Below are 22,145 nucleotides of genomic sequence, written 5' to 3' on the forward strand. Positions count from 1 at the left end.
AAAAAGGTATGCATTTCATTTCATCTAAAACACATGCTTAATTAATAATTCAAAATGGAATACTTTACCCTTTGATAGTACTACTCCCCTTTTGTGGTCACAACGAGGAATTTAAACAAGAAACTAATTTGAGGAAGTTTCTCCAGTAAAATCAATCAACATTCAACCACATCCACTCATTTTTCAGCTGTTTCATAAATAATAATCAAACAAGTATAAGGGTTACCAGTTTTATCAACAACACGAGGCCTTGGAAATCAAGACGAGGCTGTTGGGATCATACTTTCGACTGTCGTGCCAACATGTTGAATCACAAACCCATAAATCTTTCGCTTCAGGCTCTCAATCTTTCCCGCAAGAACATCGCCTTGTTCAGTCATTATGCAATCCAACCAGTTGTTGACTCGCTTAAGTTGAGACAAGATTGCTGCTATAGAGCCACAGTTGTTGAGTGCACCGGTGCTAGCTGGAGTGCATTTCCCAAAAACCTGAAAACCAGCATCAAGGGACGATTCTACAAATCTTACAAACCATATTTGCATCTCATACTGCAAAATCTTTCCAAGTTCCACAGTCTCGTCCATCCCTTTGCCCCGAGTCCAAGGTCCAACTACCGGTGATGAAGAGGTGTTTGTGTTGTTATTCTTAAAGGTTGAATTGGCAGAAAGTCGTTTCTTGGATGAGCCCGCAAAGTTTTGGTCGGTTAAGAGGGAGACAACTTCAAGATTTGTAGCCAAAGCGGCTTCTACCCAAAGGGTGCTAGATTTTGATTGTTCTGAATAGGTGGTGTTGTCATTAGTAGCTGTTGACCTATGTTTACCGGCAATAGATTCTGCTGCTGCTATGGATTTTAGAACATCTTCGTAAATCGACATGAATCGATCGATAGTAGGTAAAGGATTTTCAGGCTTTGAACATGAGTGGAGATCTGAAAACATGCTGCAGTTTTTCACAAAGTAGATCTGTTAGTAGTTAAACACTGTTGTAAGAGGGTTCACAAATGAAGACTCAAATCAATATAAACATAATACCTGTAAAATTAGCACTAGGAACGACAATATATGTGATTATTCATTGCATCCCATCGTCATTATTCGTTTTAAGGCGCAAAACAAAAGATACCAATCTCTGGCTAATAACAAAATTGTAGTTATCTTCGTTATTTCTAGTCATTCCAATCTATAATTTAATCACATTCAAATGATTTCAGCTTCTAGTGAAAGTTATCTACTTCTTGACATTCAACATAAACCAAGCTAAGTAACAAAAGCAGCAAGGTACATTACGCACAAAAGAACAGCACTAAATCCTAAAAAATGAACGGAACTATAAGTAGTAGGGAAGACTTCAGAGGACTAGAAATTTTAAGTGGCTAAACCAAGTTCTGTATTTTATTGAATTGTATCTGAGGCATTACAGAAGCCAAAATATCATATAAAACTAGATATATGTAGGGGTCGAACTTAACATAGCTGTAGGTGACCAAAAAAAATGACTTGAGTCATTTTCATGAAGCAACAAATACAACGAACATTACTAATAATGAGTTTAGAGACATCGGCTCAAGTGCAGTACCTTAAGTTTCTCACAATCGATTCTGTGGCCATGGCCTCCTCCAAAGCTTCAGACGCAGCAGTTGAAGCAACTCTTCTCCTGCGCGTAGCATCCTATCCCAATGCCATATTAAAAACTTACATTACAATGCCCAATTGAAGAAATAGATAGTAATAATATTGATACGTAAGTTCTCGTGTACCTTTCCAAGTTTTGCAAGGCTTGAAGAGACACTATCCAATGGAATACTACCATCCGTCCATTTCTTCTCGTGAATGGTGATTACAGGAGCCACATTTGTTTTCTCAGACTCAAATGAACTTTCAGACCCACAAGATTTTTCGTCTTTTGCGGATGAATTGTCATGTACATCACTTAATCGCCGAGAAATAGCAGCCTGAAAACGAGCCACTCGGTCACATACCAAATCACCACAAACTTCTGTTATTATTTCTAATTTCCTCTTAACGAACATTGTATCTGGTTTTAGTTAAAAACATAGCGCGAGGCTCATTCTAGCAGAAAGGTGATTTATTACAAATTTATACCACTCAACATGTCTGCATAAAACAATTTCACAACAGATGGTACCAAGTGCATATCTAAACACTGTAACAACTCAAGAATTTCACAGAGGGCAAAAGATGTCACCTGAGTTCTCAAAATAGCTTGCAAATCGGGTCTATTTTTAGTCCTCGTTTTTTCTTTGTCATCAGAGGAGACGCCTCCACCTGGAGTCGCCCCATCATCCCAGTTCTTTCTACTTGGCTTTGCGGACCCTACAAGCGCCTCAGAAACCTTTGATATCCCCGCAGCAATGCTAGCCATTTTCTTCTTCCCGGAAGAATCCAGTGCTGGGGATACCTTAAGCCCGCCCGATAATCTTCGGCCAGGGGACAGAGACATCCTTCTAGCTACCACCGGACTTGCCTGCCTCCTCCCTGAAGTTGGTGATGGCTGCCGATATCTTGATGGCACTATTATTGCTGGTTCCCTTGACGTCCTCCTATTTTCCTCTTTGGCAGCCTCCTCAAGGCTAGGAACCACGCACTTTGACGGTGCAGGTGAACTCGAGCGCTTTCCTGACTTTCCAACTGGGGATGGATCCCTCTCTGCTTTCTTCACAGATGGCATCACGGATCTCTGCTTTAACGCTCCAGGTGACGAAAACCTTTGCGAACTGACCTTGTCTGAACCAGCTTTACCATTACTATTAGCCTGGGCATCTCCAGAACTGATATTAACATTCAAATTCTCTTTTGGGGCAACCGCTCTCCTATTAACCTTAGAGGAGGCTATCTTAACATCACCCACACTTCCATCACTCTCGGCGCATTTCTCCTTCGAATCCATCACCTTCTTCCCCATCCTCGACAAATAAGCTGCAATAGGGTCCACCGAGAGGTCAGACTCCGAAACTGGCTGGATTACAAATCCACCGCTGTTAATGCGAGCAATGAGGGGTTCAGGAGATCCAATAAATTGGTGACGACCAGCTATAGGGCGTAGATTAAGTGGGGCAGGAACAGGGGGTGAGTCGAAGACCAGTCGATCGAGGTGCACAAACTGACCCAGCTGGAGGCGGTTGTTGAGGATGAGTTCGGTATCACGGTCGGAAAGGGAAACATAGGTGGAATTGCGGGAATCCGACAGCTGAACGTAGAATCCATGGTTGGGCCAAAGAGAATCTGAAGTCGACAACGCAGGGACAATTCCGATGACCTGGAGGAGAGCGCTGCGATGGTCTCCGGTGACTTTGGTGGTGGAGTTCATGGATTGGAGGAGTTTGAGAAGGATTCCTGGGGTCAAAGACGCCATTTTTTCCTGGTGCAGGAGTGAGGAATGATTTAGCATATGCAGAGGATATGGCGTAACATTGGTTGTAACTGAAGATATGGGTGGATTTGAATGTGACCGTTACTTGGATTTCGAATTTCAAATTTAACCAATCTATTGGTTGGAGCCTCAATTATTAAATGAATACTATTCCCATTTTCTTTCTCTTTTTTTTCCATTTTTTTATAGATAATTTTTTTAAAAAAGTTACATATATGTGTGGGTTTTTTTAAAAAATAATTTAATTTTTAAAATTAATTTCAAAAATAATTTTAAAAGAAAAGGTTTGCAAAACTATCACAATCCGCGTTTACGAAGCGCGGATGCTGCTCACGTGGAGTAAGCGCGGACGCTGCACACGTGAAGCCACGTCCGCGCGACGGAATATTATTCATGCAAATTTTGAAATTAATTTTAAAAATTAAATTATTTTAAAAAAAAACCTATATGTGTGTGTATATTATATATTCATACAAATATGATAAAATTTATGATTAAATTAATCATTCTTACACAAAATTGCAAACCATAAAATATAATTGTTGGAACACAAAATGTCATGGTTCCAGCATATGGAATATTTATTTATACAACAATTATGTATAGCAGGCAGAATTAATCTTTTTTTTTCTTCAATAAAATTCTTTTTTCTAATATAATCAACCTAACAATTCAATAACAATAGTACAATACCTCATTTAGAGTGATAATTCTCCCTTTTTCCTGCATTTTTTTTATCAAAATAAAAAATTAAAGTGTCAAAAAGAAACTTTGTTTACAAATCATTCACTGATACTTCGTTCATAGTTCGAAATTAAAAATGGATAAACGCACTGATAAAAGCGTAGTTTTTTTCAAAAAAAATAAAAAATAAATAAAAATAGTGTATCAAAATACATCATAAACTTGTAATCGAGCAGGTAAATAATTAGAGTCACTCGATATGTCCATCCACAATAGGATTTATAAACAAATGTTCTTTTGATTACTGAAGGGCCCAAAACATAAAATTAACTTGCTGATTCAGAAAATTTACAAGTTGGAATAAAATTTCTGGAAGTTACATTATCAGCAAAATCACTAAAGTGAAGCTTGGTTGTCGAAGAGCACAACACTTCTGGCCATTGAGTTAAACCTAAAATAAAATGCCATCCATAGCTCCTTCAAAAGAGAGAATGTAATCTACCTTTGAAACTAATATCATAGAAAGCATTACACCAGCACTAAAGCTTCTTTATAATTTCCTCATTTGCACGTTTGTAGTATGGCGTTCTTTGAATTGAAGAAAGTGTGTCTTCATATTGTTTACTCCTAATCGCATCTTCAAATAAGTTAGACCAATACTGCAATTTTTCCTGCAACTGAAAGGCAGGCAGAAAAGAGGAACGGGGAGATATTATAATCAGAGAATTGGAAAACAAAATATCCCAAAGAGAAAATTGTTGTCACTTGTCTAACCAACAGACAACAAAAGATCAACAAAAATCAAGCATGGCACATAATTGTTGAAACTGATTAAGCATGCCAACTATGGATTGTCCATTTATCTCGAATGATCGTAGAAGAACACAAAAAAACACATTCTCTACCTTGATTTGAGACGCCTAGAAGTAGTCCAACAAAATAGCGAATATGGATGAAACAGTTCCTTTTTGTTCATGGTTTCAGAATTCAAAGTTCAAAAGATGTGAAAAACTGTTTATGTCAACCCACATTTATAGATACCTGAGCCTGGATCTGAATCAATGCCTCAGTGCCTTCTGCCTCTTCAACAGCTTCCCTTAATTAACTCCATGATCTGCATGCCAATCCACCTATTATTATCACAAAGCAGCTTTCTTGAAAGCTCCTCTGGGGAACAAGATCACATAATCCTTACATGAGCGCATGCTGAATATACCTGACCTTAACTGTGGAACCACATGAAAGCAACATATTCAAAAATAACTTGAACAAGTTGACTTGTCAATATATTGCTCGGAGCTTGTTATCATGCAATTCATTCATAGAACAGCTACTCCTCTCGTAACAGAGTTTACTTGCATTAATTCGCAGACTAATGAACATGGAAGAAAGAACTGCGACATCTCACGTCATGAGAAAAAATCTTTAAATGATTGAGGATAGTTAATGACTTAAAAACTAGAGAAAATGATTTTCGTCCCCAACTTTGTTATATATTTAGCGTGCAAATGCTGCAATTATACTTTGTTGCGACGTCCGTTGGTTACGACAATGTCTCTACAGAACTAGGGGTGTCAATTCGGGTGGATCGGGTGGGTCGAGCAATAGTGCTATTCAAAAATTGATCAGTCCCAACCCAACCCGAGCCAACCCGAAAACTCTCAACCCGAACCTGAACCTGGATCAACCCGATCAGCCCGTATAAACCGATTTCGAATTTTTTTAATTTTTTAAAAGAAAATTAAATAAAATTCAAAAAAAATAATATTTTAATTTAGACACATAATAACAAAATATCCCTCGTATATATGATTTAAATTTGAAGTCCGATTGTACAAAAATAAAGTATATTTACTAAATCAAATAAACAATTATTTAAAAAATTAAAAAATATTCAAAATAAATAGTAAATTATGAAAATTTATGATATAAAATATATAATAAATATTTTTTTAGTAATACAATATATAAAAATGTAAGCATAATTTATTAATTATATTTTTTTTAAAAAAAATAAAATTTTCGGCCGAACCCAAACCGATCGTATTTTTCGGGTCAGTTATCGGGTCCAACCCGATCTGATCGGAACACGAAAACCTCAAACCCAAACCTGATTTTTTTCGGATTGAACCGTATCGAATTGGTGGAACGTGTGATTTTGAAACCCCTACTGCATAATAAGGCTAAGGAGCTCTCTCCACACCATGAGAGCTATACATCCTTTCTATAAAGTAGATGAGATATAACCTCGCAAGATGAGATAAAAGCTTGTATGAGGTTTCGAGATTTTTTATATTAATCGAAGAGAAAACACAACCAAACAACCAAATTGTAGTAATTCTAAGAATCAAAGTCAACTGGTAAATTACACTCCTTAAAAATGAATTACTACTTATTTGTATACATGAATTATTAGAGGATGAAACACCCGGCCAAGAACATGATAATTTTGAATCATTTACACGTGATGACCTCAATACACGAAAGCGATCACCCTAGCCATGCCCATTTTGTATTCTCAGCAAGCGAAAAGGCACCAAAAACTAGAAACGATTAGTATTATGGCTCTATAAAATAGCATCATAATTGTTTCTTATACAAAGTAATATCCCCTATTTATTAAAAAAAAAAAATTACAACCAAAGGGAATGAAGAAAAGAACCTCAAATGACAAAATTAAAGAGAACGAAGTACGGAACTTCCTAACTATGCCCACTTTACAGCCCCATCCACCAAAATATTGTCATGTTCATCAGTTCATGATATAAATTACATGGGCTGACAAAATCTTCCCGGCTACTTCAAGAGCTGGTAATAATGGAACACAAAGCAAAATACTATTCCCCCATCCAAGTCAGAGGACAAAAATAATAACCAAAAGGGTGACCAGAATGTCCTTTGAGAAGGAACGGTAGAAAAAAGAAGTATTACGCATCCTTTCATCCATACGTTCTCCTTAGCATATCCACAGTTGAAAAATTCTGCATTCGAACTGTGGATTTCAGATTTGGATAAACAAAATTATAATTAATTGTATATTTTCACTGGCTTCTCGAACATGTGGCGGTTCTGCAAGACAGAGAACAAAAGAAACTTCAAGATCATGTTCAACCAAATACTCGTAGTCTTTTAGGGATAAACTCGGTTAACCAAGCCTGTATACGGTATAAACAATTAGTTGAAACCAAAGTTACTCAGAAATAAATAGTTAAAGTTTCTTTATGTTGTGATGAAGTTACCTGATTCGCAGCATAAGCCCTTTTAGGAGTAGTATCAGAGTGTTCTAACCCAAGGTACTGCTCCCAAGCACCATAAACATCTTTTCTCTGAAAGTGATAATATACATGTTATTTGATGACACCATAAACATTTCTGAAAAGGAAAATATACTAAAAATAATAAGATTCAAACAGAAAACCTGAAAACGACTGGAGACAATGTCAGCATCCTCAAGATACTCAGGACGTCCCAATGACAAAAAGGCAAATTTCCACTGGATTTTGAATTAGAGAATCAAATACAAAGTTCGGAGATGAAACTGGTGAAAACTTCAGGCAAATCAAGTGTAATGGTTTAATAAGGAAATGTAGAATTAAGTTGAGATGGAACATACCTTCAAAAATTCCTCATCGGGAACCTGCAATTTCTTTTGAATGCGCATTTTAATATCTGCCAATGTTTCACCATCATGTATGACCAAAAAGAAGGGCTCACCAAAGTTTTGGACTTGCTGTTAAAAGAAATTATGAAGAGTTCAATTCGCTTGCAAGCACATATGCCTAAGGTTCATTTGGTTTCGAGCATCAATCAAGCTCATTATTCTAAAAGTACATTAACCCTGTACAGAATATCAAACAAAAATGCGAATGCTATAGGTACCACTTGATTCTGAGCATTCTCCTTTGTGAAATGGTAAACGTGAATCAAGCGATCAGTGGGTCCAAGGTTCTTCTCTTCTTCTGGAATCTATCAGAGAATAAAAAAAGTGGAACCGTAAGCCACATGAATGTAAACTGAGGCGAAAAATCAGGGTTCCTACCAACGAAAGGAAAAAATATCGTACTCGGAACCTCGAAACGCAGAAATGAAAATTCATTTGGCACTGCAAAATTATGGCTTTCCAACCAACAGTGAGATTTTCAGAAACAGGTGGTGTCCCTTCCCAACAAATACACAGTTTACAATTAACCTTTGAACTTACAAGTAATAAAACTCAACCAGGGAACAGCTTGGTATAGACAAAATAGATCAAAAGGCAACAACGAATTGCAAGAAGAGGGTTGATACCTCTTCGGCACGTAGTGTCCAGTACTGATCATTTATATTCTCGATCTTCTCGTTGATTGGAAATATCTGCAAAACATTATTAGAGGAATGTGGGTTACATTGTGAATTACAGAAACCCTAGCAATACACTGAAATCAATTTAAGGATCATCTGAATTATCAAAGGTAAAAATTTAAGGCTTGGGTTATAAATTTCATATGGTTCAAGTCAAGGTAAATTCTTCAGGCTATTAAGGATAAGATCGATTGAACCAATCGATTGAACCAATGTCAGATCAATGAAAGATTACCTTGTAAATCTTATGATAAAAAACTTCCAGCAGCCTGAGTTCAGCATTTGGATGAGACAACTCTACCTGTCAATAATTGCAAAAAATGTTGCCTACTTCAATTTTAATCTTAGAAAAAGTCAACAATAATCAGGCATGAGAGTCAAGGTAGAAGGAACGGATCAGTTGCCACAAGTTAATTTCAGTTTTTAGCATCTTATGCTCCACTAGGCCCACCAGAACAGACTTGAAAAATATCTGCTGGGTGGTGAAATTTAAGGACGATTGAAAAAACAAAAAGCTCCATCTCATGAATATTAGAAATTCAGAATACAAGTGGCTCCAGCACGAAGCCAACCTTTGTTTTGATCTCATTAAGCACATCTCCAACAGTGCTTTGTTTTGGCAATCTTATATTGAGAATTATAGCCTACAAAAAGACAATGTGCCATATGTCATAAAACCATCCCAACTCAAATTAAAAAGAATATTACTAGCGTACAGCACATCAATGATGGCACCTCATCCTTTGTGGCGTGATGGTATGCAACTTTGAGCGTTTTTAGGCATTGCAATTCTGGAAGGGGAATGTCCAGCACTTCAAAATATAGTATATCAGAAATCTGCAAAGAGGGAACAAAATATATTCATCAATCTGTCAGATCTATACCCACATCCCACCCACCAGAAACTGTCTTAACACCAACTCCTCGTCCCCCAAAAGAAAATAGAAAAATGATCATGATAATGAATAAAAATGAGCTACCTGATTGTAGTGGACAAGCATGTCTAATAAATGGTCCACTGATCTGTATTTGACAGGGTTAGGTTTTGGTTGCTGAGAATAACAATTGTGAGTAGTGAGCCGAATTTTAGATGGATCATCTAATCCAAGACGCTGAGCAACTCTTTCCACAACATCATCGTAGGTGTGGTTCTTCGCTCTATCAATTCATGCAACATATAGTCATGAAAGTTTGATTAAAATTCCAACAAATAAATACAGCGAAAAAATAGCAATTCCAACAGTTTGGAGTATGGTGTCAGAATTACTCACAATTCTAGGCAAAACTCGTCTTCCTTGGGTCTCTCCAAGGTTCTAAAATGCACAATCTGCACACACCAATACATGCTGAAATTTTCTTCAAATGGGAAAACATAGAAATAAAAAAAGCTTTCCAAAAACATAAATAACTGACAAAAAGCTTTATAAAGCTGGAATGATTACCGACCTACGTCTCAATAAAACAGAGAGAGAGAGAAAGAGAGAGAGAGAGAGAGAGAGAGAGAGAGAGAGATAACCAAGTTAATAGGAATGACCTAGAAGAGCTGCAAACAGATTTTCTGTGACTAAGCATTGAACAAATATACCATTCACAAAGTGCTTAAAACATGAGCATTTAATTAACTATGAATATCCAGAATGAATATGGACGACAATGGATCGTGGGATTGCCACAATATATCAATTATTTTAATTGACACACCAAAAAAGGGCCATTGCAGATAATTTGAAAAGATATGCACAATTGACCTGTCGATTTTTCACATATTCCAAAAATGATGGGACATCGGGAAACCGGATTTTCTCTTCACTTTCAGAAGGAGGATATTTCTGGAAGCAAATGATGTCCCCATCTTCAATCTGCGAGAGAACGAATAATTACGAGAAGAGAAAAGGCGAGAGAACAAAGACCAAGTACAAATCATAGAAACTAAACGTCAAATGATAAAAGACAAAAACAATAAAACCTGACTAAACCGGAATGAAGCTCTTTTATCAAGACGTTCACACATTACATTAGGCTCAAATTTTATTTCCTGTAAAATGTCAAACAAGAAAATGGCATTAATAAATAGTGATCCATGCATGTTATTTGGCCAAGGACAGTTTGAATGTACTGCATATCGTAGAGATGAGGCAAACCTCATAGAGTTCGATCTCTTCATCAGGAGAAAATCCGGCCAATTCATTCAGTTTTATCAAAATCTCGATAGGCTTGCTAGAACTTTTTACAAAAAGTCTACCAACATATCTGTAATATATATGTATAACAAAATAAAATGACAAGCACAATTTAACGAAACAAGTAATATAATTGAAGTGTAAAAATACCGGAGCTCTTCTTTTTCAGGATCATAGAGCTTAAAGAACAAAAGTATGTTGTCCTTGATTTTTTCAGGTAGAGGAATAGGATGAAAATCCTAACATCAAATCATTAAAAATAGAAGAATCAGGAGCACTAATATCCCGCCATATAGCCACATTCAAATGGTTGTAGGATATTACAGGTTAGGTAGTCATGCAAAAGTGCAATCAAGTTCATCTTGAATATGGTAAAAAAAAAAATTTAAAAGACCTGTCCACGCTCTACTTCAAGGAACAATTTCAGTTCAGCATTGTGGGCCTTATTGGAAACATCCCTCAAAGCTCCAACCTGCACATGGTAGTATGAAATAGTAAAAAGTAAAGAGGTTGATTATTTGATCCTGTAGGTTAAAAAACTGATCGTTTCCCAGATTTCTTTGGCCTGTTGGTAGTTATTGTTGGGCTAAAATCTGTCTGAAAATATAATTCACAAATCACTATTGCAGGTAATTTTTATTTTTCTCTGAGTGATGCAGTTCATCCTCATGTTTATGCATTAACATAGTCGGTTTAACACATGAACTCTAAATTGAACCACTTACTGGCGTTCAAAATCTTATAACCCTGAACTTACTCAGAAACAGTAAACAGTAGGTCATTTTTTACATTTCAGTAGCACATCTATTCACGTGGAAAACTTCGTAGCCAGTCAAGTTAAATGATGGATTTCAGTTATGACTGATTACAGTTTACAGAATTTAAAGTTCTAAGAGGCTCATACTAACACTCCAAACAATGATTCCCAGAAAAAAAGGTTCAGCTATTCTTTTTTTCCCCATTTCACATTTCCATTCAATAGTTCTTGCTGAAAATAATCATTCTAAAGCTCTTAATTTGCATCCTACACAAAAATTTCAGTTATTATGGTCCGGTCAGATCTCATTATAAGAAAAATAAATAGTTACTCAAACAAAAGATTTCATATTGCCACTGATTACTTTCAAAACCTACTTTCCCAGAACTTTTTCACCAATTAATTATTGGAATATGTATACTAGCCCTACATTGTACATCTATCATTCTCTAAAGGTTACGGCACAGGGTAGTTCGATAAAAACATTCTCATAAAGTACATGAATCCCTCATTATCTTGAAAAAAATTGGAAGAGGGGAAGTGCAAATATATTTACCGTTTGTGCTTCCTCATGCGGAGTTAATGGGCGGTTTGGGCGATAAGTGTGGTTCTGCCTTTTTGCCCAAATCCAGAAGCGCTGAAATTGAACTGGTATTCCAAATTCTTTGGCAACCTCCTCCTTTAATAACAAATATGATTTTAGCTAGCCCTTTACTCGAAAGCACAAAGGATTTTAAAAATGAAATCCGATTTCACATTTTCTGTGCAATCATCATTTTTCATTCAATTTTTCACATTTTCCCAAAACAACTCAATTGCTATATTCTAGCCCAATAAACTATACTTTCGAAATAAAAATACCCCAAAAATCATTACAAAATTAAATAACCCAATACATTCTCGCATTTCTTAATATTACATTTACAGCTACTTCAGAAAACAAAACCAAACATTATTTACATACCCCAATCTGTTTTCCGAAGCGCATTTTCAGAAATCAGAAGACCCGACATAAAGTGGAACATTAGTAAAGTACCTTGAAAAGGTTAAAAGGCATTTGTTTCTGAATTCGAAAGTTATGGACTTTGTCATGATCAACAAGATCAAAATATATATCCTTTCCCATCTGTTCCTTCAAATCTTCATCTCGCGCAACCTAAAAATGCTAAATATTACTTAAGCAATCCAGTTTGCAAAAGCACGGATATGTCGCATGATAAAGTTTGTCAAATGAGAACAAATACCTTGATAATAGTGTATAGATGAGCCTGTGCCTTATATCTTCTCTTATCTTCCTTTTCTTCCTGTTCCTTTCTCAGTCTTATCTGGAGTGTGTAGGCCATGAGATATTTAATCACTATCTTACTCCAAATAATGATGTGTTAGGGGAGCATACTGTTTTCAGTCGAAAAAATACCCGAAGATGTTCTGCAATGTCCTTCTCATCGACATCACAAATTATTTTATCCTTGTCACTCACTCTAATATAAACAAGCATGTATGCATTTGAGTATTTTGTAAATTTGAATGGAGTGTTATTGTAGCCAGGATTTGTCTGTGGCAACTGCAGAATGAAAAAGAGAAATGTAAGATACAAGGAGGTTGAGCAAGATCAAATTCAAAGGGCAAGTACATCACCTCTTCCTCACCACCATACTGCTCCTCTAATGCTTTTTTCATATCTTCCTTAGTGACTCTCTCATCATCAAATTTATACCTGAACAGGGAATTAAAATATCTGATGTAGCTTTCAAGACTCTAAATCAAACCTAAACCAGAACTCCAGTGCGGCAAATAAAGAATAGGCACATTTATGCAAGGAAAATAGGACTGAGATTATCATGTGATCAAGACCACGCTCACTGGTGGATGGATTACTAAAAGTTATATTTCAATCCAATCTCAACTGTCCAATAGAGTGTGGAAATCAGCTTAAGGTGGGGGAAGGGGAGCTTCTTCAGGTGTAAAAGGGCGTACCATTGATCAGTTAGCGAAGGCCGGATGAAAGCATAATAATGCCCACCATGTACCCCACCACTATGAACCAAAACACTGAAGGGGAAAAAAAGGAAATTGAAAAAAAAAAGGTTAAGAGGAAATAATCAGCAAGAGAGATAGATATGCGGATAACATTACAGAAGCACGCTGTACAGATAAAGATAAAGAAATAAAACAGAAAATATTTAGAGAAAAGGAAAGGAGCGCAAACCAACCTATGAAGCATGTAGATGTTTCGAACACTAATATCTGCTTCTGGTGACAAGTATTTACCATTTTCTCTATCAAGATCAAGCTCCAATGGAAATTCATAACGGTCATTTATCTGCACCATGAAGCATATTTTGCAATGTCACTGAAAACAGACATCTAAGGAAATAAACTCGTCTGATAATAAACAGTAAGCAGTAAAATTAAAAATATAATATGGGCAGTGCAGCAGAAATTCCAATAGAAAAGGTAGTTTTCGGGAAAGAGGATTCCTCAAGTATAAAAAGTGTAAAATGTTCAACCTACTTCAACATAGAAGTCACAATAAACAAATAGAAGTCACAATAAACAAAATTGGATGTATTGTCTTGATATCAACATTAGCAATGATAATTAAGTGCAATAAGTGCAAGACTATACTCGCTCTAAGGATCTCAAGTAATATATGAACCAGACACAAAGCACAAATCAAGATGATTAAAGAAAAGAACGTAAAAAATATATGCATTCAGGTATCAATTCTCTGATATTGCTAAAGTGCTTTAAAGATCATATGATGGGCATCTGTACACCAAAGAGGTAAAATTATAGAACATACATGCTGTCAGCACATGCTAATATAACAACAATCAAAATAATGACCTTACTCAAGTAAAACAACAGAAGACAAAATTCAAGCTACTAACCTTGACCATTGTATCTCTCATAAAATCATACTCAAAGCGCTTTAACTGAAGCTGGAGAACTGGAGGAAAGTCAATGAACAAGACACCCTTCTTCGCATCCTTTGATTTTTTATTTAAAATTAATCAAATCATACTTATATACGGAGTGGCCACTAAAATGAAATGGCACATAGATTAAGCTATATTATTGAAGCAACAAAAAAGGAAAAAAAAAAGCAGAAAAGCCAATTGTATTTTCATTTATAAATAAAGTAAGCAAATTTTCCCAGTACCATGAAAACCAAAATCCGGTAGATAAAAGTGCGCCACAATTGATTAATACAGAAAACCCTCAATTTCTAAAATTGTCAAAAGAAAGTAACACTTTTCTTCTAGTGGTCCATGAAAAGCAATTGATAATATTTTGTCATGTAACGCTTATAACGCATATAATATCACCAAGGACTATATGCAATCCAAATTCCCTTTAGAAAAAATTCAAATTCAAATGATATTCAAATGTGATTGTCCTTAAATTCTTTCCCATCATACATGTAACTTTTAACCCAATTTTACTAGAGGCCTACTGATTAACTTCATTTGAGTGATTGACCTATCAAAATTTTCAGTTCCATCTCACCCATAAGAACTCTAATTATTCGAATTTCGAATTTTCTCGTTGAGCTCAACAAGGTAAAACTGATTATAATTTTACGTTGTTTAAAAGCTGACTTTGCTCTCAACCACAGTCTCTAATATGGATGGGCTTTTATTTAATAGATGAGCCGAGCAACTTACCTGCAGACCATGTTCTTCGGCTTGATATTTGTTATCTCCTTCAAGACGCTCAACTTCCACATATTTGTCAAAGGAAGCATAAACATCTTTACAACCTTTTACGTCAAGTTGTAGGTCTGCCGAAAGAACTTATGTCACACATTCGTCCACCATTAACGGATTACTGATAAGTCAAAGAAACAACTAATACCATAAAATGATTCTTTTCTTGTAGATTTGAAGTCAACATTGATACATTCAATGTAATTCATATGGTGCCCCTCAAACAACTTTTGTATAGTACCCTCAACAACAGTTCCCTGTGCCAGTAAAATAATTACAATTACACCACAATACATTTTTAGGTGAATCGAAAAAGGAAGAAAATAATATTTAAGGAAGGGGGTGCAGTCAGACACCAAACCTTCATCTTGTCTTCTAACTTTTCACATAGAACTCTGTTAAGTTCTTGTACATCATGTTGCATGAAGGAATCGTATGTATCCCATCCAAACGACTTGGTCAGTTCTTTTGTAGCCACACTAGTGTCATTATATTGAAGCTTATAAAACAAACTCTGTAAAGCCAAGGGGATGCTCCCTGATGGGTTATCATTTTCTGTTGTTGGCATATGATATACAGCCTGATAAAACATTTTTCAAGTGAGGCTTCTTTGTCCTTCCCTAATCATTAGAGCTCATATATAAAACAGACAAATCTGAACTAGCTATAGCCTAAGAACTTATTGTAACCTTTCTAAAGTAAGGGATATGGTACAAGGTTTGGAGCAACGAGTTCATGTAACAAGTAGCTCCCTGGTTCTTGAGTCCAACATAGCCTGTCTCCTTCTTTGAGTCATACGCCCAGTAATCAACAACCTTACGTACAGCTACATCAGCTTCGATTACACAAGTATCATTCACCAGGTACCCCTTATTAGGATCGTAAAGCTCGCTAAGAGGCATGAAAGATGTGAAACCCCAATCACTCTCCCTCTGATTGAATTGGTGATGTGTGTCTGAGAAACATGCAAAAGCAAATCAACACATCAAAAAATAATAATCCAGGTAAAAATTGCTCATTTATGGGGGATGGGCGAAACGCAAATATATTCTATTTATGCTCCTTGACAAGAAAGTTAATAAACAAAATGAAGATTTAACTAACTCGGCCAAAGTAACATTAGATCAGTCGTAAAAATAATGATAATCAACTATTAACTAACAATAAACATCCAATATAAGGCAGAAATGTAGAGACCACATCTGTATACTTTTTTACGCTAACTTTTACTTGGGGTTAACAGATGAAACTCCTTTTCTGAAAAACCAAATTTGCAAAGCCAAAAGGCGAGATAACAAATTCGGAAGGGAGAAGAAGCCAGCCTCTTCGCATTGAAGAGCGTAATCAATACAATCATACTTTTATTTTCCACAATTTTTTTATCATTTTTTCTTGTCTTCTTATTTTTGTCAGTACTATAAGAAGAAACCATCTGACTGCTGAACTAAGAGCATAAGTTTCAATTAAAACATAAAAAAATTGCAGTTCCAGCTTAAACAACTTGCAATTAGAAACAGGTCGGTTTTGGAAGATACCTTTTTTTATGGTATAATTGTTATGCATCTGATTAACTACTGCCAAACTAAATTGTGCATATCTATTCCACCCATAAGGCAAGGTTGCTGAATCGGCCACATCTAAATACATTGACAAGTACTCCACATTATTTCCTTTAGGAAATATAAGCACCCGCCTGCAAAAGCCATTGTAAATCAAAGGGAAAGTAAGTCTTTCAGTTAGCCTTAATCCATGCAGTTCAAACCGAAGTAAAGCCAAAAATAAGAAATCCTTAATCAGAAAAAAGAAATCCAGAATTTTATGCACAACTGACTTCTAGAAATGAATTACGTGGCAACAACAAACAAACAAAATTAATACCGTTCCAAATACAGCGATAAAACTACAAGATGGAGCCAAAATTACATCTACTGATTACCATTTATAACCTCCAACAGTGAAGATATCAGAATAAAGCTTCTTCATATTTAATCGGGAAAAGTGCTCAATCACCCACGTGAAGTGTGACGCCTGTGGCTCATCGCTGGCCTGGTTTTCTACTGTTCCATTACTCTCTGCTGCGGCCACTGAGAAATCAAAAGCACCAGCAAACTCATACGTACAACAAATTTTCCAACTTTGTTTCGACACACATAAAAAAATATGAAGATCGTAATACAAACACAAGCATGAATCTAGCTACAAATAAATAACAAAGATTCAAGTGCTACGTGGAAAGGATCACCTTCCATAGGCTGCGGACCTTCCACTAATGGCTGCGGACCTTCAACTAAATCTGAGTGCGGCACTAGCATCACTTCATCTTCTTGTTGCTAGAATCACAAAATCATGGAAAAGAGGCCGATCCAGTAAATTAGAAAAGCAAAAAAAAATCCTCCCTCGCATTAAATCAACAAAATTGCACTAAAATAAGATTCAATTCAGTAGCCTAAACCTCCCTTTAACTCAAGCAAAACCCTAATCGATCACAAACATCCGTCCCCATACACGGATATGCAGACAACATATTCTCCGCCAGAAATACACAAATATAACAATTCAGTAGTACATGCACAAGTACACGGAATAGAAGCGAAAAATTTTGAGAGCAAATACGAAGATAAGCAAAAATGAATAGAGCAGAGTTACATCCAACGGCTGAGGCGTCATCATCGTCATGGCCGGAAATATTGCCACCGTCCTATTGATAAATTGACAAGGAATTCAGAGTAATGCGAACGGGGGAAGGGAGGGAGATTCAGAGAGAGAAGAGAATCGATTGTAGGTTTTCCGTGCGTCGGTTTTCGAAGAGGATGTGTTCGGGATTACTGCCAAACGTAAGGGTAAAATGGGGAGGTCTGGAGATGGAACGAGCGAGAGTAACAGACGACGTAAAATATAGGGTTATTTAATAGCAAATAGAATATTGACACGTGGTATTTCGTTTGGGATAAACCGACAATAGTTTAATTTAGTTCGTGTCCTCTTGTTTTGTTTGGCCCTTTTTTCTTTACCTTTTAAATAAAATATATTCTTTTTTGTGTACTTAATAAGTAAAATATAATATAAATTTCTTTTCCTCCTTTTCATTTCATCTCAATATTTATTTATTTAATTACTATAAATAACGCAGATTATTGTTATTTAAGACAAATTATTCCCTAGTCACGCCTTATATTTGCTTATCCCAGGTTAAAATATGTTAGCTTTAAATGGGATCACGCTATCAAGTTATTACATGTTGATCCAAAATTTAAGTTTTATTCCAATTAAGTACTTTAAAACCATGTGTAATAAATAACCAAAAAAAAAAAAACATTTAGACAAGCTTTTTGTAAAATGTTTGACTTTTATTTACAAAAGTTGTTCTCCTATGAGAACTTTTTATTAACTTTTTTATTCATTTTAAGTTATAGTATGCTCCTCGATTTCGTGTTCTACGACATGCCACGTACTCACAACAAAATAAAAATCGTTAATCCAACAAAACGTCGCCGAGAAGCTCGATTTTACAATAAATATGACCCCATACCATTTACCTGCAGGCGACGCATACAACCCGTACATACACAGTACTACATGATAATCATGTTTGAAAGGGAAAACGATGCAGTACATTTATTCACACACACAATCTATTGTGTCTGATAATTGCCGACTCGATCGATTGTTCAATGTGATTTCTTGGGCGGTTTAACGACGAGCACCGGGCACCTTGCGTGGTGGACACAGTAATCGCTCACACTTCCCAACAAAGCCCTAAAACATTTAGGCAAACCATACGTATCAGCCAGGTCTGCTTATTATAAGTCTAAAGTAGTAATTTATATCTGAGACGGTGTCACGGATTTGAAACAAATCGACTCAATCTATATTTGAAATATGTTTGATCATATGTATGTATACAAAGGAATTTCTTCTTTGTTACAAAGAAATTGGGAAAGAGATCGATACGACAACACAGAAAAGAGAGATGATACTTGTATATTTTGAGTTGATTTTAATTTAATGCTAAATATAAACTCGTTATTATGTATTTAGCCGATAATTAACGAAAATAGAAAGGGAGACTTACATATTTAACTCAATTTTAATACAAACGATTTATACTTTCAATATGTGACTGGGGAAATACAATCTATTTATTTGACTTTTTAAATTATATATAGTTGGGACTAGCTTTGTAATAAAATTTTTATCTCTTTAAAAAAATTGAAAAGTTCGTTTTAGTAATATCTTATAATATATATGAAGAAAGGTTTTAAATTAATTATAATTAAAACAGGGATTTTAATTTCATTAAAAAATTATATAAGAATAGATTGTTTTTTTCATTAATGATTAAATACTAGTACATATATATACATACATACCTCTTGATTTGGCCAAGCCCGCGGCTGCCGATAATGAGAAGATGAATGTTCATATCTTCCACAGCCCGACAGATGGTGTCCTTTGGATCACCCTCAAGGATCAGAGTCTTAGCAGTCAACTGCGTGAATCACAAACATATTCCACCCGGACCTTTTAGTAATTATAAAAGCAACCAAAATTAATTAGAGAAATTTTTCATGTGTAAATTTAATTTGTTACGCACTGATTTCTCCCTGCACATTTCAAATGCACGGGACAGAATCCTTGCAGCATTCTGCTCCTGGGCTTTGCTTGTGGATTCCTCGACTGGATTATGTGTACACGCAGGTGAATAATTAAAGAAACGATAAAAATGTTTATATCATGCATTCTTGGACAGATGTCACGGTTGCTTTGCAACCAAGATGGAGAGGGCAGCTGAATAAGTTTGAGCTCTCAAAACATAATTTTATGTGGTGAAAATCAACTTAATTTTAAGGGATCTAGATATTTTTTTTCTTTCTGCTCGATCGATATATCTGCCTGTAAAATGAGTTAATAATGCGGAATATTGAACGAATTAAAAACAAACCATATCCACTGGGGAAGCCATAGCGGGGCATCGGCTGCACCACATGGACTACGGTGACCACCTTGGATTCGTGAGTAGTTTCCGTTCCAGGTGTAGCGTTCAATACACCAGCGTCTTGCTTCAAAATCTTATCGAGGACCCATTGAAGCGCATGGAAGCTCTCGTCGCTGTCGTCGATGGCCACCAATATATTCATATTCTTCACCTGTTCCGCCTGTGACACCGCCATCGTCGTATCCGTCGCATCACGTGCAGCTGCAGCACCATCCGATTCCTCCATCTCCCTAGTTTAGTCTCCGTACGTAGGAACCGCTACGTGCTGATCACGAAGTTGTTTAATGTTTATTTATGGTTGGCGCAATGCATGTACAAATTTGCAATACGGACGCGTGGGTTTTTGATTGTTTTTGCATGCTGAAATGGATAGTTGTCAGTGCATGGCGGACAAATGTCGAGTGTAAAAAAAACGTTCACGAAGAATAGTTGGGAGCCCTTATAGTATAACCACCCTAGGAAAATGGCTTATTTAATTGAGTCTACTTAATTCAATGTTACTTCCTCTCTCACATAATTGTTTTTTTTTTTTTTTTTAAATAATGGATTTGGATCAGCTTCTCTGGCTGAACATGTAGTGTACTCTTTTTACACGAAATGATCAACTCGTTATGTCTGAAGATTTTTCAAATTTATGTGATGTCTATCAAATGATCAACTAATCATCTCGTGTAAAAACATGTGTTGTGTTTTCAACCACAGCAGTGGATCCAAATCCAAAAATAACGTTGGAACATATATACCGCTTATATTTTTCGAAATACGACTAATTAACGCAATAATTATAAACCATGCATGTTCATTTTTATAAATACGATAATCGTACTTGAGATGAGACACGTGAAGTGGTCGCCTCGAGACCACACCTCGAGGAGCCCAAAAAATTATATGTAATTATTATGAAATTTTATTCCACTAACTTCAAATAAAAGTAAAAAAAATTATGATTTATTTTATTAAACAATTTCAAAAATTACAAGACTTCATTTGTAAAAATGTGCGTGCTAGCGTCTAATTATACAAAAGAATTACCTTATTTGTCATCTATTTTAATTTGATATCATAGTAACTAATGATTTAGATAATCGAAATTTCACATTAAGTTTAACTTCATTTATTAGATTTTGATGTTGAAAGTTTATTTTTTGTGTGAATTTCGATAAATCTATGTTGAGTTCTTATTTACTATTAGAAATACATAACATCGATCCATGTATTTTTCAATGTTCTAAAACTCGAGCTAGGGGCGGCCGCTTAGGCGGCTCCTAGGTGCTGGGCTAGGAAAGTTTCATACCTTCGTTAGGCCACTGGCCAGCGCCACCACATTTCAGAGCTATGAGCATAACATGGGCAAAAAGTTGATGAGAAGATCAAATTCCGAGTTTCAATTGTCATTTCTATTATTGTTGTTATTGTGATCGTTATTTAATTAATTAGTAGGTGAGCCGATCCATATTTGCAATGGAAAGTTATTTTTTTACATAAAAAATAATAATTTTTATAAGTCGAATCGGATCGAATATCCGTTTTACAAAATTGATTTGTAGTCGGTCTAATAAAACGAACAAAAGAATCCTAATTTTCATTTAATTAGTAAATTTATAATCTATTCATGTCCAATTTTATCATTTCTCAAATTCTTTAAATAATCAAAATATTTTGTCTTACTCACCATGACCGAATAATGTCAAGAAATAATTAGTATAAAAAAGAAACTATCCTTAAAAATATAAATCATAGGACATATTTGATAGGAATGAATGACGTGATAATGAAATGAGCATTCTGGATAAGAATGATTATTCATAATCTCGATTTTTATCCATGTTACAAAATATTATTTTTTTATCTTATTTAATTTTAAATCTATTTATTCATCACAATTATAACAATAATAATAATAATAATAATAAATATAATACAATTATTATTTTAGTTATGTTTATTTATGTAGTAATTATAATAATAAATAAAACATTATATAATAATAATAAATAATAAATACATATTTATATTAATAATAATAAATAATAAATACATATTTATATTAATAAAAAAAATAAAACGATGATAATTCAATAATT

The 22,145-nt window shown here is 35.3% G+C and overlaps 3 protein-coding genes and 1 long non-coding RNA gene across 5 annotated transcripts; all 4 read right to left on the reverse strand.

The window, feature by feature from the left end:
- Window positions 1-50: 50 nt before the first annotated feature.
- LOC142551880 (uncharacterized) lies at window positions 51-3,503 on the reverse strand. The gene is made up of 4 exons (XM_075661340.1): window positions 2,206-3,503; window positions 1,757-1,951; window positions 1,576-1,667; window positions 51-939 (listed from the first exon to the last, which is right to left on the reverse strand). The coding sequence occupies exons 1-4, from the start codon at window positions 3,406-3,408 to the stop codon at window positions 258-260; spliced, it is 2,172 nt and encodes a 723-aa protein (XP_075517455.1). The 5' UTR covers window positions 3,409-3,503; the 3' UTR covers window positions 51-257.
- A 1,072-nt stretch (window positions 3,504-4,575) lies between these two features.
- On the reverse strand, window positions 4,576-5,398 carry LOC142550988 (uncharacterized). Of its 2 annotated transcripts, none has more exons than XR_012821454.1 (2): window positions 5,116-5,398; window positions 4,576-4,751 (listed from the first exon to the last, which is right to left on the reverse strand). It is a non-coding gene; the product is annotated as an uncharacterized LOC142550988 (long non-coding RNA). The 2 variants fall into 2 exon arrangements; XR_012821455.1 differs by having other exon boundaries at window positions 4,980-5,398.
- A 1,207-nt stretch (window positions 5,399-6,605) lies between these two features.
- On the reverse strand, window positions 6,606-17,911 carry LOC142551881 (ubiquitin C-terminal hydrolase 12-like). The gene is made up of 32 exons (XM_075661341.1): window positions 17,712-17,911; window positions 17,308-17,395; window positions 17,002-17,149; window positions 16,601-16,758; window positions 15,755-16,020; window positions 15,427-15,645; window positions 15,214-15,322; window positions 15,024-15,139; window positions 14,247-14,345; window positions 13,566-13,675; window positions 13,330-13,404; window positions 12,991-13,069; window positions 12,770-12,916; window positions 12,597-12,677; window positions 12,389-12,508; window positions 11,909-12,031; window positions 10,990-11,067; window positions 10,746-10,834; window positions 10,557-10,665; window positions 10,382-10,450; window positions 10,164-10,274; window positions 9,687-9,742; window positions 9,396-9,573; window positions 9,151-9,252; window positions 8,988-9,059; window positions 8,651-8,716; window positions 8,362-8,427; window positions 7,954-8,040; window positions 7,688-7,804; window positions 7,493-7,567; window positions 7,314-7,400; window positions 6,606-7,143 (listed from the first exon to the last, which is right to left on the reverse strand). The coding sequence occupies exons 1-32, from the start codon at window positions 17,739-17,741 to the stop codon at window positions 7,102-7,104; spliced, it is 3,372 nt and encodes a 1,123-aa protein (XP_075517456.1). The 5' UTR covers window positions 17,742-17,911; the 3' UTR covers window positions 6,606-7,101.
- A 716-nt stretch (window positions 17,912-18,627) lies between these two features.
- On the reverse strand, window positions 18,628-20,317 carry LOC142550989 (uncharacterized). The gene is made up of 4 exons (XM_075660040.1): window positions 20,008-20,317; window positions 19,660-19,742; window positions 19,436-19,554; window positions 18,628-18,821 (listed from the first exon to the last, which is right to left on the reverse strand). Exons 1-4 carry the CDS (start codon window positions 20,285-20,287, stop codon window positions 18,734-18,736), a joined length of 570 nt encoding a protein of 189 aa, XP_075516155.1. The 5' UTR covers window positions 20,288-20,317; the 3' UTR covers window positions 18,628-18,733.
- Window positions 20,318-22,145: the final 1,828 nt, after the last annotated feature.

This window comes from Primulina tabacum, chromosome 7, assembly GCF_025594145.1.
Source record: "Primulina tabacum isolate GXHZ01 chromosome 7, ASM2559414v2, whole genome shotgun sequence".
NCBI classification, from domain to species: domain Eukaryota; kingdom Viridiplantae; phylum Streptophyta; class Magnoliopsida; order Lamiales; family Gesneriaceae; genus Primulina; species Primulina tabacum.